This window comes from Eretmochelys imbricata, chromosome 3, assembly GCF_965152235.1.
Source record: "Eretmochelys imbricata isolate rEreImb1 chromosome 3, rEreImb1.hap1, whole genome shotgun sequence".
NCBI lineage: Eukaryota > Metazoa > Chordata > Testudines > Cheloniidae > Eretmochelys > Eretmochelys imbricata.
Window position 1 is genome coordinate 62,184,836 of NC_135574.1, and position 18,274 is coordinate 62,203,109.

An 18,274-nucleotide genomic window follows, 5' to 3' on the forward strand; every position below is an offset into this window, starting at 1 on the left:
GTAAAGGGTTAAGAAGCTCAGCTAACCTGGCTGGCACCTGACCCAAAGGACCAATAAGGGAACAAGATACTTTCAAATCTTGGTGGGGGGAGGCTTTTGTTTGTGCTCTTTGTTTACGTAGTAGTTCTCTCTTGGGACAGAGAGGCCAGACAGAAATCCATCTTCTCAAACTCATCCTAATCCAAGTCTCCAATATTGCAACCAGTATAGGTAAACCAGGCAAGGCGGATTAGTTTATCTTTTGTTTTATGTGAATTTTCCCTATGTTAAGAGGAAGGTTTATTCCTGTTTTCTGTAACTTTAAGGTTTTGCCCAGAGGGGGATCCTCTGTGTTTTGAATCTGAATACCCTGTAAAGTATCTTCCATCCTGATTTTACAGAGATGATTTTTACCTCTTTTTTTTTTTAATAAAATCCTTCTTTTAAAAACCTGACTGATTTTTCCATTGTTCCAAGATCCAGGGGTTTCCGTCTTTGATGATTTTGTAACCAATTGGTTAGGATATTATTCTCAAGCCTCCCCAGGAAAGGGGGTGTGTAGGGCTTGGGGGGATATTTTGGGGGGAAGACTTCTCCAAGTGGTCTCTTTCCCCGTTCTTTGTTTAAAACGCCTGGTGGTGGCAGCATACTGTTCAAGGACCAGGCAAAGTTTTACCTTGGGGAAGTTTTTAACCTAAGCTGGTAAGAATAAGCTTAGGGGGTCTTTCATGCGGGTCCCCACATCTGTACCCTAGAGTTCAGAGTGGGGAAGGAACCCTGACAGCCCTACACTAAAACAATCTCTTCAAAAGAAAAGAATTCTATTGTATTTTCCAGAAGTGGAGGCAGACTATAGCGTCTTGAGTCCAAATAAGTCATTAACATGATAAACTATCCTACCTGCAGCTTCATTTTTGCAACCAAGTTATCAGCTAGCCAAATATTGTTTGCTTGTTTTCATTATTTTGAAATATTTTATTCCAATTCATACCACAAGGCTCAAATAAAACAAAAGCTTCAAAACAGGATTGATAATATTTGGACATACATTGTACATCCTGTCATTTTCAAAACAGGATAATTGACCATCCTAACAGAAGTCATGGTAGGCACAAGGTACACAGCATATAAGAAAGTAAATACAAATACACTGTTACCCAACTGTCACGCCAATAAACAATTTCTGCTGAATTTACAAATGTTGCACTAGCAATGTTATACTTTTCAGTGTGATAACGAAACTGACTTACCTATACTAGGTGGGCTGCCATAGTTTATTGGTGACTCTGGAGGCCTACCACAATGTAATGCAGCAAGAGCAGATCCCTTCCACACAACATGTTTGCAACCTATTTGTAAAAAATTACAAACATATGAAAATATAGCATGAAATAATAAAAATGATGTCTTTAAGCCCCCTTGTGAATTTTCATACTTTTATTTGTGCGAAGCAAAGACTGTCTTCCAGCTCCTAATAAGGTTTGCACTCCAGGGACACTCTGAGGAATTTCTTGCTCTAGAAGTGGTCCTAGTCGATGGCATATTTGCAGCAAGTGATCAGGTGCCAAGTGTCTATAATACTTCACCTATTACATGATAGGAAAAAAAACCCATGTGATAAAGGTGAAGTCAGTAATATTTCAAAAATGATTATTTTAATCCTCATTTTCTTGTCAAGTTCGTTACCAAAATTCTTAATAGAAATAAGCAATCACTTTAAACAAACGATCAAAACAGATAAAAACCTTTAAGATGGTAAATTTACTCCAATTGGTCCTAACTAATTTCCTCTGTTCAAAGTATATCAACTGTATTATAAACACAGTTCACATTTACTATTTTGTAACTTAAATGAATGACGGAAGGCATAAAGCAGCTCTTAAATCATTTTAGTTAATAGAAAAATGCAAAAAAAAGTGTCCAAACTCACATTTAAATATGCTTCTGATCAATTTAAATTACTTTGAAACAAAATGAGAAAACAGTATGGTAAGATACCCTGATACTTATATAGTTCTTAGAAAAGTCACTCTATACTCAAAGAGTAAGTGCTGCAATTTTTGAGATGATTCACTGTATTCTTCATACATAAAATAGAGAGCCAACCTCAATGTTTAGTGAAAAAAAACAACTCAACCTTAACTATGGAGGCACGACCAGTATCTGCATAATTTACACTTTTAAATATAACTTTCATGAATCAAAAAAGTTTGAGTCAAATAAATTTTTAAAACCCTATTACACACTATTTATTCAAATAAATCCACGCCTTTCGTACAATAAGGGGGAAAAAAACCTTTTCAGGTTGATTTGGAGATCACTTATACTTCGTGTTAACCGTGTGGCACTGGCATCAAAGCAGATTTCTAACATCGATCACACATGCTTTATGACAGCAGTTTGATTTTAACATCAAACCAGTTAAAAACTGGATTTTTGTCCAAAAAAGGCAAATTGAAGTCCTTATCTATTCTTTTGAACAGCTTAGGTTACGGGTCAGATTGGTCTTTTCAGTGCTACGGGATCAACTTCAAAATATACTTATATAAGTGATCACAATTAAACCCTATTAGAAATCTTTAATCCTGCTATTAACAAATAATATCTTCCAATACATAATCTACTGCTAGCTTAAAGCATCTGAAAAATCAAGAAAAATCTCACAATTGTATTTGCATTATTAGAATGCATATATACGTTCTAATAAGAGTACCTAGTGCATACAGGTTTATTCCTTGTTTCAATACTAATCCTGCAACATGTTTTTTATTTATTTTGTGACACAAAATCATCCTATATTATCTCACAATGAAAGCTTGTGATGTTTTGTTATACTATAACTGCAGAAGGCCATGACTGACATTTTAAGGAGGATGAACATTGCTCATATTCCTACACTGTACCCAATTAGAAGGAACATACCTTATTCTTCATCAAATGTACTACTGTCTTGCCAACATGCTGTTATCTTACTTTGCACTGCAGTAATTTATTAACATACCGGTGCTGAACTACAAAACTGAGACTCTGGAAAAGCCTTATTTACACCAGAATGGTTTTTTTACCTTCTTAAGCTTCTGATGGAGGAGGAAGGAATTTTTCTTTTGTTGTTCTCATTTGAGTCATCTGTCACATATTTATAAAAAACCCTTGTGAATGACTTGAATTCTGACTAGCTTTGAGGTGAGATATGACTTACAACATGTAATTTAAAAATCCATATTTAAAAGCTATACAAGTAGTTATACAAAGCACAATAAAGCATTGTGTAAATTCATCTCAAATTCATTTTTTAAAGTACAAATGACTTCAGACACACGTAGTTAGTGTCAATAGGACAGCAAAAACACCAGAGAACTCAAGGACTTACTTGTCATGATTCGTTATTCTAACATTTTCTTTTTAAGAAATTAGTATTCTGAGACCTCTCTCAATTTGCTTCAATAAAAAGGGAAAGAACTCAAAGAAAATTATAAATTTGGGTACTTTTTAAAAGCTACACATCCTTGGCTATGAGCAATGTTTAGAGGTGAGTGCAGCTTGTTCTAGCTAAGGAACCCGATCTTGTTTCCCTTGTTTTTTATTCCCTTTTCTCCCTTCCAGGGACTGTACCCAGACTGTAAGTAAATAATGCCCACTGTGCAGCTGTATTTGAAATCAAACACTTTCCATTGGCAATGAAAGTCAAATCTAAACCTGTGTCTCCAGAGAAGAAAGACTAATACAGTATACTAAATTACCGATTTGCCAACTCCTCCCATCAGAATAAGGTTTGTTTAAAAGTATTATTTTACTCAAACAGTTAAGCACCCGGGAACTCCTTAACTTCAACAGCCTGAATAAAAACAAAACAAAACTGAAGTAGATAGAAGATTGAAGCTTGGAGTCCAAGGTCAGCCTTGAAATATACCTAAGCTCCAGTCAGCCTACTTCTTGAATCCGCTCTCCTTTTGTGATTTTTGTCATGTAACTGCATCTGTTTTATAAACAACTGTAAACAAAAACAAAGTCTATAAATGTTTGATTCTAAAAGTGACATTTCAGAAGTACTTTAGAAAATGAAGACTATTTGTATTAACCTTGGCTCTAGTCACTGCAAGAAGGTGCTGTACGTTCTTCAAATACACCTCATGCCCACCATGCAAATTGCCTTTTACTCTAAATCCCAGACCTCTTTTGTGCAAAGATGGCTAATCATGCCAGATTACAGAGCAGTTTCGTGCTGTAGATAAATGTCAGCTAAGGAATAATCATTTGTATTGGTTACCAAAACAGTAAATTAACCTAGCTCTCGGACAAACTAGTAATATTAGCCATCTAAGTCAGAAGTCTCCTAAAACAGGAGTTCTCAACCTGTTTCTCTCGGAGGCACCCCTCAACATGCTATAAAAACTCCAGGGCCCAGCAAGGGCCGAGAGGCAGGGGCCTGGGTATAAGAGTAGTTTGACTTCTATGGGGAAGGAGGGCACGGACCAGCAGGGCTCAAGCCACCTCCCTATGGCAGGGTCCAGGGAGGGAGTGCCGCCTCCACCCCAGACTCACCTCAGAAGACCACCCAGCCTGTCTGGGTTGGGGGAGGGGTGGGGGCACAATCAAAAATTATAACTCAAAGGTGCAGGGGCTTAGCTCAGAAAGTTTGAGAACAGCTTAGGGTGCAGGGAGGGGGTAAACTGGGCTGTGTGCAGGCAGGGGGGTACTCAGGGTGCAGGGAAGGGGGTGACTAGGGGCTGTGTGCGGACAGGAAGGTAGCTGGGGCTATGTACGGACAAGGGGATAGCTCAGGGTGCAGGGAGTGGGGTGGCTAGGAGCTGTGTACAGGCAGGGGTGTAGCTCAGGGTGCAGGGAGAGAGGCATTAGGGACTGTGGGACCAGAGGGGAGCCCTCCCAGCACTGTTCCCAGAGGGGTCTGCCAGCCACGGAGCCAGGTCTCCCCACCCAGACGGCTCTTACTAGCTGCCTCTGCAGGAGCAAAGGGGGCTGAAAGCTGAGGAGCAGCTTCAACCTGGGGCACCAGAAAGAGACAAGGGAACACTGCCACTGCCTACTCCATGGCACCAGCCACAGCAGCAACTGCCTTGCATTGCCCAGCTCCGGTTTCCGGTCTCCGACCTGGCCAGGAGGTGGGGAGAGGAGATAGGGCGGGGGGGGAGGGAGGGAAGGTGTGGAGCCCCCGGGATTGCCGTGCTCTTGCACTGCAGTTTGGGAGGGTGGAGAGGGCAATGCCATCAATGTCCCCAACTCTGCCCATGGGCTCAGGGCTTCTGCCCCGCAAGGAACACGAGAGCTCAGGGCTTCAGCCCCACAGGGGGCACTAGGGCTTGGACTCTGAGCTTCAGCTGCAGGGCGGCCAACCTTGAAAGGAATCGCAGATCCCCGGTTGAAAACCACTGTCCTAAAAGACCTTAAAGGGACACTGTTTATTTTTGGACTACTTTTTCCTTCTCCTCAGCTTATAAAAGAATGGAAGTGGGAGTTACTGTAACCACCTCCTTTCCCCTCTGGTGGTAAGCTTATAATTACAGGAATTAATATTACTTAGGAAAAGTAGCTGAAGGAACAAAATTTGTAGTGGAGGCATATACTGGGACTCCTTGCTTTGCAAATTGGGAAAAGGAGTAGAAAAATGCAACCAAAGAGCCAGGATGTGGGGGGATCTGACACAGACTAACAGTTTGGGGAGTAAATGAGTCAAACGCAAAGTAGGTGGTGGATCAGAAAGTAAAAACCATGGAAGGGAGGTGAGAGATGGAAATAAGAGGTTGGGTCGTCTTCTAAGAGAAAGAAGTTTATGGAGTAGGAGTTTAAAAAAAGTGATTGTGCAGAAGACAGCAAGAAAGTAAAGAGTATTAAATGAAGTATGGTAGCAGTAAAAGAGGAATTTGATGGACCAATTATTTGTGAAGACTAAGTGAGGGTAACTAGTAAGAAGGGGGAGTTGGATGGAGTCAGCCAGATTATCCGTATGGGAAGTGAAGTCATTCACTATAAGGGTAAAAAACAAACATCAGGAAGAATAAGCAGTTGAGTGACAGCTACAGAAAGGGAGAAAAGCCTATGAGGTGGCCTGCTGAAGGAAAAGGTATACAAACAGGGATACAAAAAGCTGAGAGCAACAAAAACAGGTACGAAGAGAAACCTGGTAAAACTGCTCTCAGGGCAGGCACAAGTGAGAAAAAAAAACCACCACACTAAAGAAGAGGGTAGCTGTAAGTAGGGTGACCAGATGTCCCAATTTTATAGAGACAGTCCCGATATTTGGGGCTTTTTCATATATAGGCTCCTATTACCCCTCACACCCTGTCCGAATTCTTCTACACTTATTATCTGGTCACCCTAGCTGTAAGAAGCCAAGTCAGAAACAAGTTAGAGCAAGACAAGGAGGTAAAGAGATAGGAAGACAGAAACTTGTCTCTATCCCGATGTCTGACAGAGCAGAGGGGAAAAGGGGAAAGACAAAACAAGGGATGACTATTTAGATGTGCAACACAATATGTCTCTAAAAAGAGAGCATTGCACGATTCAGTATTTGGCATCATGATTTCAACATAAAATACATGTAGTCTACAAATAATCTGGGTGGGCAAGGAGGGTTCCTGCCAGGTCTACAAATGCTATCTATATTACGAGATTCTAGATGGATTCCTTCCATCTTGCATATCACCACAATAAGACGGTCTTGCAAGTCATCTTAGATTTTCAGTGATACCTGTGTGCACCCCCATTGTTTTCAAAGGATTTGCACAGATATAAGTGATGTTACTATATTAATGATGAACAAGAAATAGAATACAGCGCTCTCACTCTTACCTGTGTTGGCTCTGCCAAGCTAGTAGAAGTAGAGAGCATGTTTTGTTTTGTTTAAACACCAAACTAAGCAGACTCTAAAACACAAACAGGAATCAGAGGTGTTAAGTAATAAAAGCTATTTTGTGTCAGTTTTCAGACCATAACAATAAAATAATATTTTCTAGAAACAAAGAGTGTTCCATTGACAGTCCTGTATTTACCAATAACTATCTAGAACCAACTGTGGACATATACAAAATGCAACTACACAGATATTCAAATGTCCAGGACCCTAGTATTAAGTTATTATAAACCCATCCTCCAAAGCAATACCTCTACTGAAACATTTTCCAAAATACTGAGTTATTTATTTCTATGCTAACAGTGACCTGAACTAACTATAATTTTATCAACAAGAACTTCATCACAGAAAGAATCTAGTGCAGCGGTTCTCAAAGCCAGTCCGCTGCTTGTTCAGGGAAAGCCCCAGAGCGCCGGGCTGGTTTGTTTACCTGCCGCGTCTGCAGGTTCGGCCAATCGTGGATCCCACTGGCCATGGTTTGTTGCTCCAGGCCAATGGGGGCTGCGGGAAGGGCAGCCAGCACGTCCCTTGGCCTGCGCCCCTTCCCGCAGCCCCCATTGGCCTGGAGCAGCGAACCACGGCCAGTGGGAGCCGCGACTGGCCGAACCTGCGGACGCAGCAGGTAAAAAAACCAGCCCGGCGCACCGGAGCTTTCCCTGAACAAACGGCGGACCGGCTTTGAGAACCACTGAGCTAGTGGACTGAATTTCCTCAGAAAACTGTTTTTAAAAATAAATCAGTTACCTATATTCAAAGTCTGGAATACTCAATCCAGCCAATTTTAGCCACCTTTTGAGCCATATATATATTGCCACACACTGTATCAAGTGTTACACAAGGCAAAAAATTGAATTACAGCAATTGTCATTCTGGAACAGACCAGACCATCAGTATCTTATAACCAATGGCCAGTGCTTAATTTGCTTCAGAGAAAAATAACCATGTTATTGCAACTCCTAATTTTAAAGTGTTCTTATTCTCCCTCTGAGATGCTTCTTTATAAGAATTCATTTCCACATCTGAAGTATCTTCTGATTTATATGTAGGCTAAACAAAGATGGGGATTTGGCTATAAGACACTACAGGGATGTATTTTCTTTTAACTTGAGGTTACTTTTACTGCTAATGAAACAGAGCTAACTAGAACCAACTGTTATGAGATCACATAATTTTTGTCCTATTGCAAACATAGGAAATTTGCAAAAAGTCAGAGTATTTAAAAATTTGTAACGTAAGAATATAAACACCAGTAAAGGGGCTAACAGAAAGAAAGGTACTACTGTACCTACAGTTCAGCCTTGGGGAAAATTTTCAAGAAATACAGAGTTTACGTAAAGGTCATACAAATGTAGAACTGAAAAGGATCTCAGGCATTCATCTATCTAATCCATCCCCATGCTGAGGCAGGATTAAGTATACCCAGACCAACCCTGATCAATGTTTGTCTAACCGGTTCTTAAAATCTCCAATGACAGGGATTTCACAACCGCCCAAGGTAACTTGTTCCAGTGCTTAACTCTTCTTAAAAGTTAGATAGTTTTTCCTAATATCTAACCTAAATTTCCACTGCTGCAAATTAAGCCAATTATTTAAGATACCTAAATAAATTTAATTCGCTTCATCCACAATTATAAAATTTTGATATACATTTTCTTATTCAAACATTTTGGAATTTTAAAATGTTTAAAGTCAACTAAGTTCTGGTAAGAAATACTAGATAGATTATCTTGGAAACTAAAAAGTCTATTTATTCAAAGTCCTAACAATGCTTCTTAATCATGACCAGAAGGAAACAGGAGCAAAAGGGTAGTTTACTTTCCATGGACATTAAGCATTTATATAGCAACAAAGAGGTGTTAGGAGCTTTAATTGTTGTTGTCATTAAATGGGAAATATCCCTGTCCTCAATTTACTCTAAATTAAATAACAATCTAACTCTCTGACACACCCAGCTAAAGTGACTGTATGGGAGTGATTTGTACGATGTGAACACCTGTCTAGCAGAACTAAACTGAGGCCATCTAAATTCACATACACTGAACAGCAGCTCCAGATGGTTATGATTTTTAGTCTCACTATCAATAAGAGATATCTGAACCAGTGACCTATTACCAATCCCCTACACCTTTCAGAACCACTTTCAAAACTTTATAGAGACTTCAAAGAACTATTAGTGATAACTTCATAATATTTCCTAGACAACATTTATCTGGGATGCAACAAACTACATTTTCTTTTGTTTTTCTAGATTCATTTCTCTGAAAATTTCATTTTTGTCCACTTTACACCATGCAGACACCTGTACAGTGCTAGACTTCCTGAACGAAGCACTATCATCTCAGCCATTTATTAAGGGGTAAATTGTTATTAAACAATAATTGCAATATTGTCCAGAGGCCCCAGTAAGCACTGGGACAAACTCCATCGTGCTAGGTGTTATACAAACACAAATCAAATACAGTGTCACGATAGATCATAAACTGCACTAATGCCCTAACCCACCCCATGAAGACAAGACACATGTTAACTTGATGCAATGTGAGAAGTCCCTTTGAAGTGAAATTATATACAGTGTGTAAAGTTAACCACATGGGGTAAATCTTTGCAGACGCAGTGCCAAAGAAGGTTATTCTATGGGCCCTAAGGTGTACATCTCCCCATTTTCACTTTGAAAACAAGGGCAATACAGATAATACTGAGGACAGAAAGACTGTTAGTAAGGCACAAGAGTCCCAGCTACATTACTGCATCCTCTACCAAAGCTGGTGTGGACCCCACAATGTCACTGCTGATTTGGGGAAAGGAAGTCAGATATATAAGAAAGCAGCTGAAAGGGAGAGAACAATTGCCTGAATGTCTCAAAGATGAGATGAGGAGGTAGGTACTAGATTCTGATCGGCAGCAGTGGCACAGCTCCCTTTCTGTCTCCTTCCTATGACATCTTGTAAGCTGCATATAGGAATCCTTAACACCCTTCTGATAGCTAGTCTCCCCATGAGCCCAAACTTGCCTTAAACAGCTTCCTCACGGCACTCTTAGAGGGTGAAGAGAGCAAGCTGCAACATCTATGATCTTGTAATCAGCCTTCAACCAAGAGTTCTGTCCCTGCCCCACATAAAGACAGACTCTAACAGAAATAGGCTTTAAAGTCTAACTGTAGAACACAATATATTCAGAAAAACCTGATATTTACATAGCAACGACATTCTCATGTCACAGACTGAGCACAGCTCCACACACACCAGTTTGCAGTAGAAGGTTCCCTATCCGCTAAGAGCGGGTGACAGTCTTGCTTTCTCCTTTGCCAAGAGGAGACCTACAGAAAAGCAGGAGGCGGCAAGAGAGAAGGAAGCATCCCTGCAACTACATAGAACCAAAATCACTTCCTGGAACCATGTACCTAGCTACCATGGCTGAGCAGCTAGCTACGCATACAAACAAAATAAGAAACAATGTCCTTTTGCTCCTTATCAAGTGCATTCTTTGGGGAACTGGCAGTGCATCTTACCAAGAGCTGTTTCTGTTCTTTTCACCAGAATACCCGAGTCTTCCAATAGAAAATGGAAGTGAAGACTGAGAGAACATAAATATTAACCAAAAGTGAGCTATGAACTTTAATAAACGTGCCTTGATGTTTTTCTCCTGAAAAACTATTTGTCTCTTCCTTAGCGTTTGTACGGCAAATAGCACGATGGACCCAACTGCTCATTTAAAAGCTCATGTGCTTTTGTGTACTTTCATGATACAAATAAAGTTATAACATCAATATTAGGAAAGTCAGTTTGACACTTGGAAGGAAGCGACTCTCAAGCAAGGAACACTCACGTAGCTTAGGCCACAAATAGGTGGTTTTTTGAAAAGATAGCGTTATAGGAAAATATCTGTTTGAATTATAAAAAAGGAACACAGTTTGAGTTTTTTTAATTTATATATTCTCCTACAGCGTTGAAAACCCAAACAGCACAATGTTAGTTTATCAGAAACAGACAAATGTAGTTTCACTGTTCGAGCAAACAATAAATAAAAAGCACAAATGGTGACCAGTACATTAAATTTTGTAACTTGTTTGAATAATCTTAAATTTTAGCAATAAAATGTAATATTTTAAGATTATGATTTTATTTTAATAAAATTAATAATTAACAAAGACAATCATATTCTCCAAGAAAAGTTTTCAATAAATCCAAGTATCTGATAAAACTCAAACCAGAACACCTAATGCATTAAGATGCTATAATATTCTTGTTTAGATAGGTAAATCTGCATTAACTTTATAACAATTACAAATCCACATAAAGCAACGTTTAAAGTCAAATTCCATGAAGTACTGAGTAACCTCAATTACCTTTGATTTCTGGAGTCACTAATTTATCATATTTTTGATACTTTGGGTTCCTATTTAGCTTCTTTCAACTCCTGCCTTTACTGACTTCACTGGGAGCCGAGGGTATTCAGGTAAGAGACTGGAATTGGCAGATGGCAAAAGATGCCAACAACAGCATTTGCATCAGTAACCTTTTCAGGGCTCAAATTTCAGACTTTTAAGAACCAAAACTAAAAGAAAGACACCTGAGCTGACATTACAGATTGACATCCAACCTAAATATTTATATTAAAGGTATTTTAGGAGTTAAGCAAGCAAAGAAAGCATCTTAAACAACAAACCAAAAGATTTTTAAAAAATCTTAAATGGAACTGTCAGTTCAGTAAATCCTTTTTTTTTTTTTTTTTAAATACTTCTATGCTGATACTCAATGCCACGTTTCAGAAACAAACAGGATCAAGCAATACAGTTAAGGCATACCTTCCTTAATTAAAGCAAAAGTGTAAGAAAAAAAATGCCACAAACAATTAGTTGTCTGTATTTTCCTTTCTCCTCCCCCCATTACTTTAAAGCAAAAGAAAATCATTCAAATACTTATCAAAAATGTAAGAAGGCACTGTAAGGAATGTACAGGTGGGAGAGACAAGTAGTATCATTTCTCCATATCCATGGAAGTCCTGCACACATTTGGGATTCCATGGATTTTGGAGAACCATATTCCACTCCTCCTCAACCTCCCCAATGAAAAACTGCATATTATATGCTATAAAATAATAATAATGCTGAGTTGGTATTTATTTATTCTCATCTCCCTTTGCAGGAACCCTCTGCGCTCCAAAAGCAAGACATCCCCGATGCCTGTGAATCAGGGGCTGTACCCTGCCCCTATATATTCCTCAGTACATCTCTACAGTGACAATTCTGCAATTCTACAGTGGCCCTACTAATGCTAGCTCCTTTATCAATTCTGCTAGTCCTTTCCATGCTTTTCTGTTGTCACATCTTTTAGGATGTCCTCTTATCCCCTCCATAACCCCATACCTATCCCTCTAGCCTGCCACCTCAGAACCAGCACTTTCAAAACCTATACACTGTGATGAACACAGTTTAAAATATTGTGTGCCTCATAATTTCCTTGTTACATTTTTCTCAACATGTTTTAAAAAACATTATGGACGATTAGGAAAAGCTTATACACATAGGTATGAGAATGTATTTAATAAGCTGAACAGCAAAGGCTCCTTCATGACCACTAACAACATTTAACACAAACTATTGACCAATATACCATAGATCACTGGTTCCCAAACTTTAACAGCCCGCGAACCCCTTTCACTAAATTGTGAAATCTCGTGAACCGCCTCCTAAAAATGAGTATTTCCAGGGATTTAAGTTTAAATTTCCTCCGCACTCCGCAGGGCTCCTGCTGCTGGACCCTGTTGACCGCCCCAGTCAACTTAGCTCCACTGAGCTCAGGCTGCAGGTTCTGCTGACTGCCGGGGCTCGGGCTGCCAGCCCCAACTGCCCAGCCCTGCTCTCCCTGGGGCTTGGCTGCCAGCCCCGCGCGGAGCGCTAGGGTTCGGCCTGCCGGCTTCCCTGCTCACAGGGACAGGGCTCGGACTGCCAGCCCCAACTGCCCTGCCCCGCTCTCCCTGGGGCTCGGGCTGTCTGCCCTGCAACTGGGTCCCACCTGTTGCCTCCAATGCCTGGGGGTCCTCTGATCGCCATTAGAGAAATTTTTCTGGCAAACCCCCTGTAACATTCTGCAAACCCCTCAGGGGTACGCGAACCCCAGTTTGGGAACCACTGCCATATATGCTCTGAAGAAACTCACTAATTCAATATTGTTCCAGCTACCACAAACATCCATCAAATCTATGTACTAAAAATCATTATGAAATTTAAGTTGAAATAACTTGTAATTGCTAGCTACAAACAACAAGTAGCTGCAGTTTCTAAATAAGTTGTTTACAGTTTCCTTAAAAGCAAAATATCCTGGTTGCTGGTCCACATTAGTTAAATGGCTAACAGTTTCAGTTTTAAACCTTGAAAAGAGGCATAATAGGAACATTATCTGTTTGTTTTACATTTACTAGGCACATCTGAACAGCAGAAATGTTTTTTAAACATTATAAATCTGCAGCTTGACAGCATTTTTTAAATGCTTCACTCTGTCCCAGGGTGAGTTTTTATAAATAAAACCTGCAAAGACTTATTCTATTCAAACTATTCTACCACAAGCATCAATGAGATATTATAGAAATGCTCAACATTATGACCATAGCCCCACTCAAATCAACAGTATTATTCTTGTACGTAAAGTTAACCATGAGTAGCGTAAGTCTCAGAAGGACTGGGACCTAAAGCTAGTCTAATCAATTTACAGGTTTGACAGGACAATGTTGCTTTCTGAATGACAATATTATGAGAACACATAGGGCAAAGTTTTCCTCTCAGGTTGTCTAGAAATGTAGACCCATATTAAAACAACTATTATGCAGGCAAGGCTTAGGCCTTTGGCGACTGTTTCATGAAAACCTACAGATCATGACATGTTGCAAAAAATGCTTGAGCCCATCCACAATAGCAGCTTAGCACCAATGCACCTACACTTGAGCTGTATTACAGCTACTAACTTTTCTACTGTAGATGCACTGTCAGAGTGAAAGCAACTTACAGGGAGAGCAGAGTATAAAAAAATCTGATCTATCCTATGAATATGGCAATACGATGTTGCCCTATAAACAATATAAATGCTCCTAAGCCAACATTCTGTTGCACAAGTTGCATGGAGTCAAGAGATAGAGCAGACACCTGTCAATGAAGTTGCCATACCAGGAAGGAAAAAGAGTCAACATACCATTCTGAGAGTCTCACACACAGCCAGGCCAGTACTGAAAGCAAACTTAAGCTTTCTGAACTCGGCGTATTGCTCCGGCCAATCAGCCAGCTGGCGACCACCCTCCTTCCCCACCACATGTGTGTGCCACAGGTGAGGATGTGGGGTGATATTCGGAAGTTGTGGGATTGTGATGCAGCAGCTCTGAGCCTTTGTGTGTGAGAAGCAGGATTGCACAGAATACAGCGCCCCCGTCTCCTGCCGGCCTGGCTGGCTCCGGCAGGCTCTCTCCGCTCGCTCCTCCCCTCACTGCCTCCTGCTCTCCCTGCACAACATCCATGACGTACCTTTATTTCTAGCACAGTGACTCTGAGGCTCTCCCATTAGGACAATTGTTGTTATTTACCCTCACACCCGGACCCCCGCAGTGGGGGGCTTGCCCCGGGGCAGCCGCCTCCCCTCCCCTTCTCCCTCCCACCGTCACTGACGGGGGGGGGGTCAAAGCTCCCTGAAGTTTTTTTTCCCCCTTTTTTTTTTAAGTTGTAAAAAAAAAATTTTTTTGCGGGAAATTCAATTTTTATTGGGCTGCTCGGAAAGTTTCCCCGCCGCCTCGCGCCGGCCGGCCGCTCGGCTCACCAGGTTCTCGTAGCTCCGCGGATGCTCCTTGCCCGTCCAGTCCGTGCGCTTGGGCAGCAGCTAGGGAAGAAAAAGCACCTTTCAGTCACTCACGGCCGCCCCCTCCCCGAAAAGCCCCCGGCGCCCGGGCCGGGGAGAGGCCGCAGGCGGGGCGACCGCGGGGCGTGCGGCGCCGCTTACCTCCTTCTCCGCCACTTCTCGGATCAGGACCTGCAGCAACAACAAAAGGGGGAACGGCTGTGAGTGCGCCGCGAACACCCCGCCCTGCCCGGCCCCCCAGGCCCCGGCGGCGCCATCCCTACCTGAGCCGCTTGCTGGCAGGGTCCGTCCTCCAGAAAGCGGGCGATGAGGAAGTAGAGCTCTGCGGGGGGAGGGAGAGAGGGAGAGAGACGGTGAGCGGCGGGCTGGGCACCAGCCATTCCTGCTCCGCGGCGCCCAGCAGCCGGAGCCCTCCACTTACCCGCTCGCAGCTCCGCGCTGTGCCTGCCGCCGTCCCCGGACATGGCGAGCGGCGCTCGGGCCGCGCTCCCCGGCGGCGGCGGGGCCCTGCGAACGTGTCCGCCCGCCCGGTAGCTGTCACTGTTCGCTCGGCAGGAAGAGTCTCGGCTCCACCATTCAACCCGCGGCCGGGAGGAGGAGGAGGAAACAACAACTCGCAGGCAGCAGCAGCCCGCCGCCAACGCCGCCGCCGCCGCTGCCGCCACCGCCGAACCACCGCGAGCGAGCGCGATCCCTCCGCCCGGGGAAAGAGTCCCTGCCCCCTCCTCCTCCCTCGGCCCCTCGCGCCGCGCGCGCCCGCGCGCGCGCCCCCTGCCCCGACACCCGCTCCCCAGCGGCCTGCCCCGCGGCCCCCGCCGCTGACACGCCCAGAGAGGCGGGAGCGCGGCGCAGGTACGAGCAGGCCGGCCGGCCGGCCGGCCGAGAAGATGTCGGAGCGGCAGAGGCAGGGTGGGCGGGGAGCTTGGCTGAAAGGCGCTTTCTCTGTGAGGGCTGGGAGGAGAGGAGGCCGCAGCGGAGGGATACGACGTACGCGGGGGGAGGGGGCGGCGGCGGCTCGCGGCGGGCTGGGCTGGAAGTTACCAGTGTCAGGGTAGTCGGCAAATGAAGCGAAAATGCCCCGCGGGAGCCCTGGGCGAGGCGGGCGCGGCAGCCCCCCCGGGGCCACGGACTGCCGGGCGACGCTGCCCCAGCACTCTCCCTGGGGCGAAGGCTGCGGATTTCGCGTCTGTCTGTAAGTTGAAGCGCCCGGCGCGCCGGGGTGTCTGTGCCCGGGGTGTATGTGCCAGCCCGGCGTGACCCGGTGCAACGTCCTGCTCGGGGCTGGCTCGTCTTGCTTTTTGGGAAACAGTAATGCCCCGGTTTGTAAAAGCTGAGTAAAGCGCTCTGCATCCTTCGTTGGTACCGCCTCGCCGGGAGCCGGGGGAAAGGATCTTAAAAAGTGCTTTGCTCGTAGACCTGGCTTTTTTTTTACTTAATGCGCATTGTAGTCGTTATTCCTGCTGCTGGCGCATCATAGACCCTGGATCAATGAATCTTCAGGCTTCTAGGAATATTTGCAAGAGGAGGAGGAGGAATGCCGTGAACATGAGGACATGCGAAAGATGGTGATACTTGCAACCTATGGCTGAACTGGAGGTAATTTATGGGTGGATCAATAACATGCGAAGGTTCTTGAAAGACTATTATACAGTAGCAAGCGTGATTTGCGATTAAATAATTTAAATTGTGTATTTATCTTGCATTAACTTTAAGTAATGATCATACGTTAGAGTAGAAGATTTGTTCGTTGTTACTTACTGCTTATAGTCGGCCACAAAAACAAAGCTAATATTCGGCCGTAATCAAACTGACCTCTAATAAATACTGTGTTTTCTACCAGATTTAAATAAATGATAAATAATGATCGGTCTTTATGATCTGTCATGTATCTATGCTTTTCAGATCGAGTTTGGGCCTTGTAAAAATTAAGAGTTCCTGAAAATGAAATTCAGCAGCAATGGATGTAAACAAGGGAAATTGTCATTTCTAAGTAAACACAATGATTAATGTTACCCCTCAGAAAGCACATCTTGAATTAAAAGAATGTAAAAATTAGACAGGAAAAAAGTCTTTTGTAATCAGAGAATTTGGAGCTTTCAACTGCTGTAAGCTTTTAAACATTTCAAATTAAACCATATTTCTGTGAAACTGACCCAAGGGGCTTTAGAGGTGGAGTTTTATATAGAAGTCTCCAAGGCCCACAAACTCAGCCTTTGGAAGACTAGAATCTTGCCTAGGCCCTGCTGCTTTGTGCTTAATGTGGTGAGAAGGCTTGTTGCAACCACCCTTTCTTTAGCTGTAGTATATAAATATCTGTATGAGAGAGGAAGTTAATATGTCACATTTTCTGTGAATATAAATAAAAATACTTAAACAGGCAACTGAACATCTATTCTACTTATTATTATTGCTTATAATGTTTATCATGTCCTAACAATACTATTGTTTATCATGTCCTAAGTACGAAAATTGTAACCTGTGTATTACTGTAAAGTATAATTATGAAGTAAGCTAATAATTCTTTATATATTTGCTTCTCTAAGTATTGAAAATAAAGGTATTGTAACAGGGCTGATCAGTTTTTCTGTAACTCCGGTCATCTAATGTTTTCTTCCAAATATCTGTATCTCCCTTTTACCGTTTTCCTAGGACAGTAACTGGCCTACCTTTTAACCTCTATCTCTTAATCAATGCTTCAAATAATTGTCATGATGGTGTAATCACACTTACTATTAAACATTATTTTTAATAATTTGAGTTTTCTTTTTTAGAAATGCAAAGTATCTATTGTAATTCTAATGGTAAGTGATGTTAACAGCAAAGGATTACATGAGTAATGAGATTAACATTTTCTAATTATTCTATGATGTCTGTATATTAGTGAAGTATACCTGGTGTATGATATTGCTGTACCTATATGTCAGGTATCTTAATACTTGAATTCTGAGGGAGTTTTTGATGATATTGGAAGGAAAAGTGTGTTCCTCTTTTTGACAACTTACGTAATAACTTTTCTGATGCAGTTCAGAGAACCAAAATTTTCTTACTGCTATTATCAAAATTCCAAGGATTCAATCTGATAAACACAAGATCCATTTGTGCTATTGCATTTTAAAATTCTTATTGCAGATGCAGTAAGATAAATGCAGGGGAGGATTAGTTGAGTTTTCTTTTTGGTTTTTTTATACACGTAAATCACATGTCATGAGGAGATTTGGAATTATTTCTGTTTTCTGATGCATGTTGGAATGAGTTTTAAGAAATCTGCTGTGGTAATAAACATTCCATTAACTTATTTTCAAGGATAATTTTGCAGTGCATTCTCCTTAAACTCAGAGAGTTTTTTTTTTTTTGTTTTCTATGGAGGAAAAAAATTCCTTATCTCTGAATTTTCACACTGTGGCTTACCTGCAAAATAAAAAGGACTACTTCAGAGTATGTTCTTGTCAACTTACATTATCCTTAAGCAAAAATTATTTTAGTTCTGCTATGTCACTGAGATTCTGTGCTGCTTTGGGTTTTTTTCTGTTTTGAGGTCTGGATTATTGCCTTTTCAGTTTGAGATTGTTATTAAAGTAAAAAAATCTCT

At 42.0% G+C, this 18,274-nt stretch overlaps 1 protein-coding gene and 1 long non-coding RNA gene across 3 annotated transcripts in view; one reads left to right on the forward strand and one right to left on the reverse strand.

Moving 5' to 3' along the window:
* PHIP (PHIP subunit of CUL4-Ring ligase complex) overlaps nt 1–15,396 on the reverse strand; it is a 308,803-nt gene extending 293,407 nt beyond the window's left edge. Inside the window, exons 1-6 of one of the 2 annotated variants that reach the window (XM_077812726.1) lie at nt 15,107–15,396; nt 14,949–15,007; nt 14,827–14,856; nt 14,647–14,706; nt 1,415–1,565; nt 1,230–1,328 (exon numbers count right to left, since the gene is read on the reverse strand). In XM_077812726.1, coding sequence (XP_077668852.1) covers nt 1,230–1,328; nt 1,415–1,565; nt 14,647–14,706; nt 14,827–14,856; nt 14,949–15,007; nt 15,107–15,149 — 442 coding nt within the window. In that variant the 5' untranslated portion in view covers nt 15,150–15,396. The remainder of the gene's footprint in view (nt 1–1,229; nt 1,329–1,414; nt 1,566–14,646; nt 14,707–14,826; nt 14,857–14,948; nt 15,008–15,106) is intronic. The other variant, XM_077812725.1, reaches the window with a different exon arrangement.
* A 292-nt stretch (nt 15,397–15,688) lies between these two features.
* Nucleotides 15,689–17,255, forward strand: LOC144262664 (uncharacterized). Its single transcript, XR_013345584.1, has 2 exons — nt 15,689–15,877; nt 16,134–17,255. It is a non-coding gene; the product is annotated as an uncharacterized LOC144262664 (long non-coding RNA).
* The last annotated feature ends 1,019 nt before the right edge of the window (nt 17,256–18,274 follow it).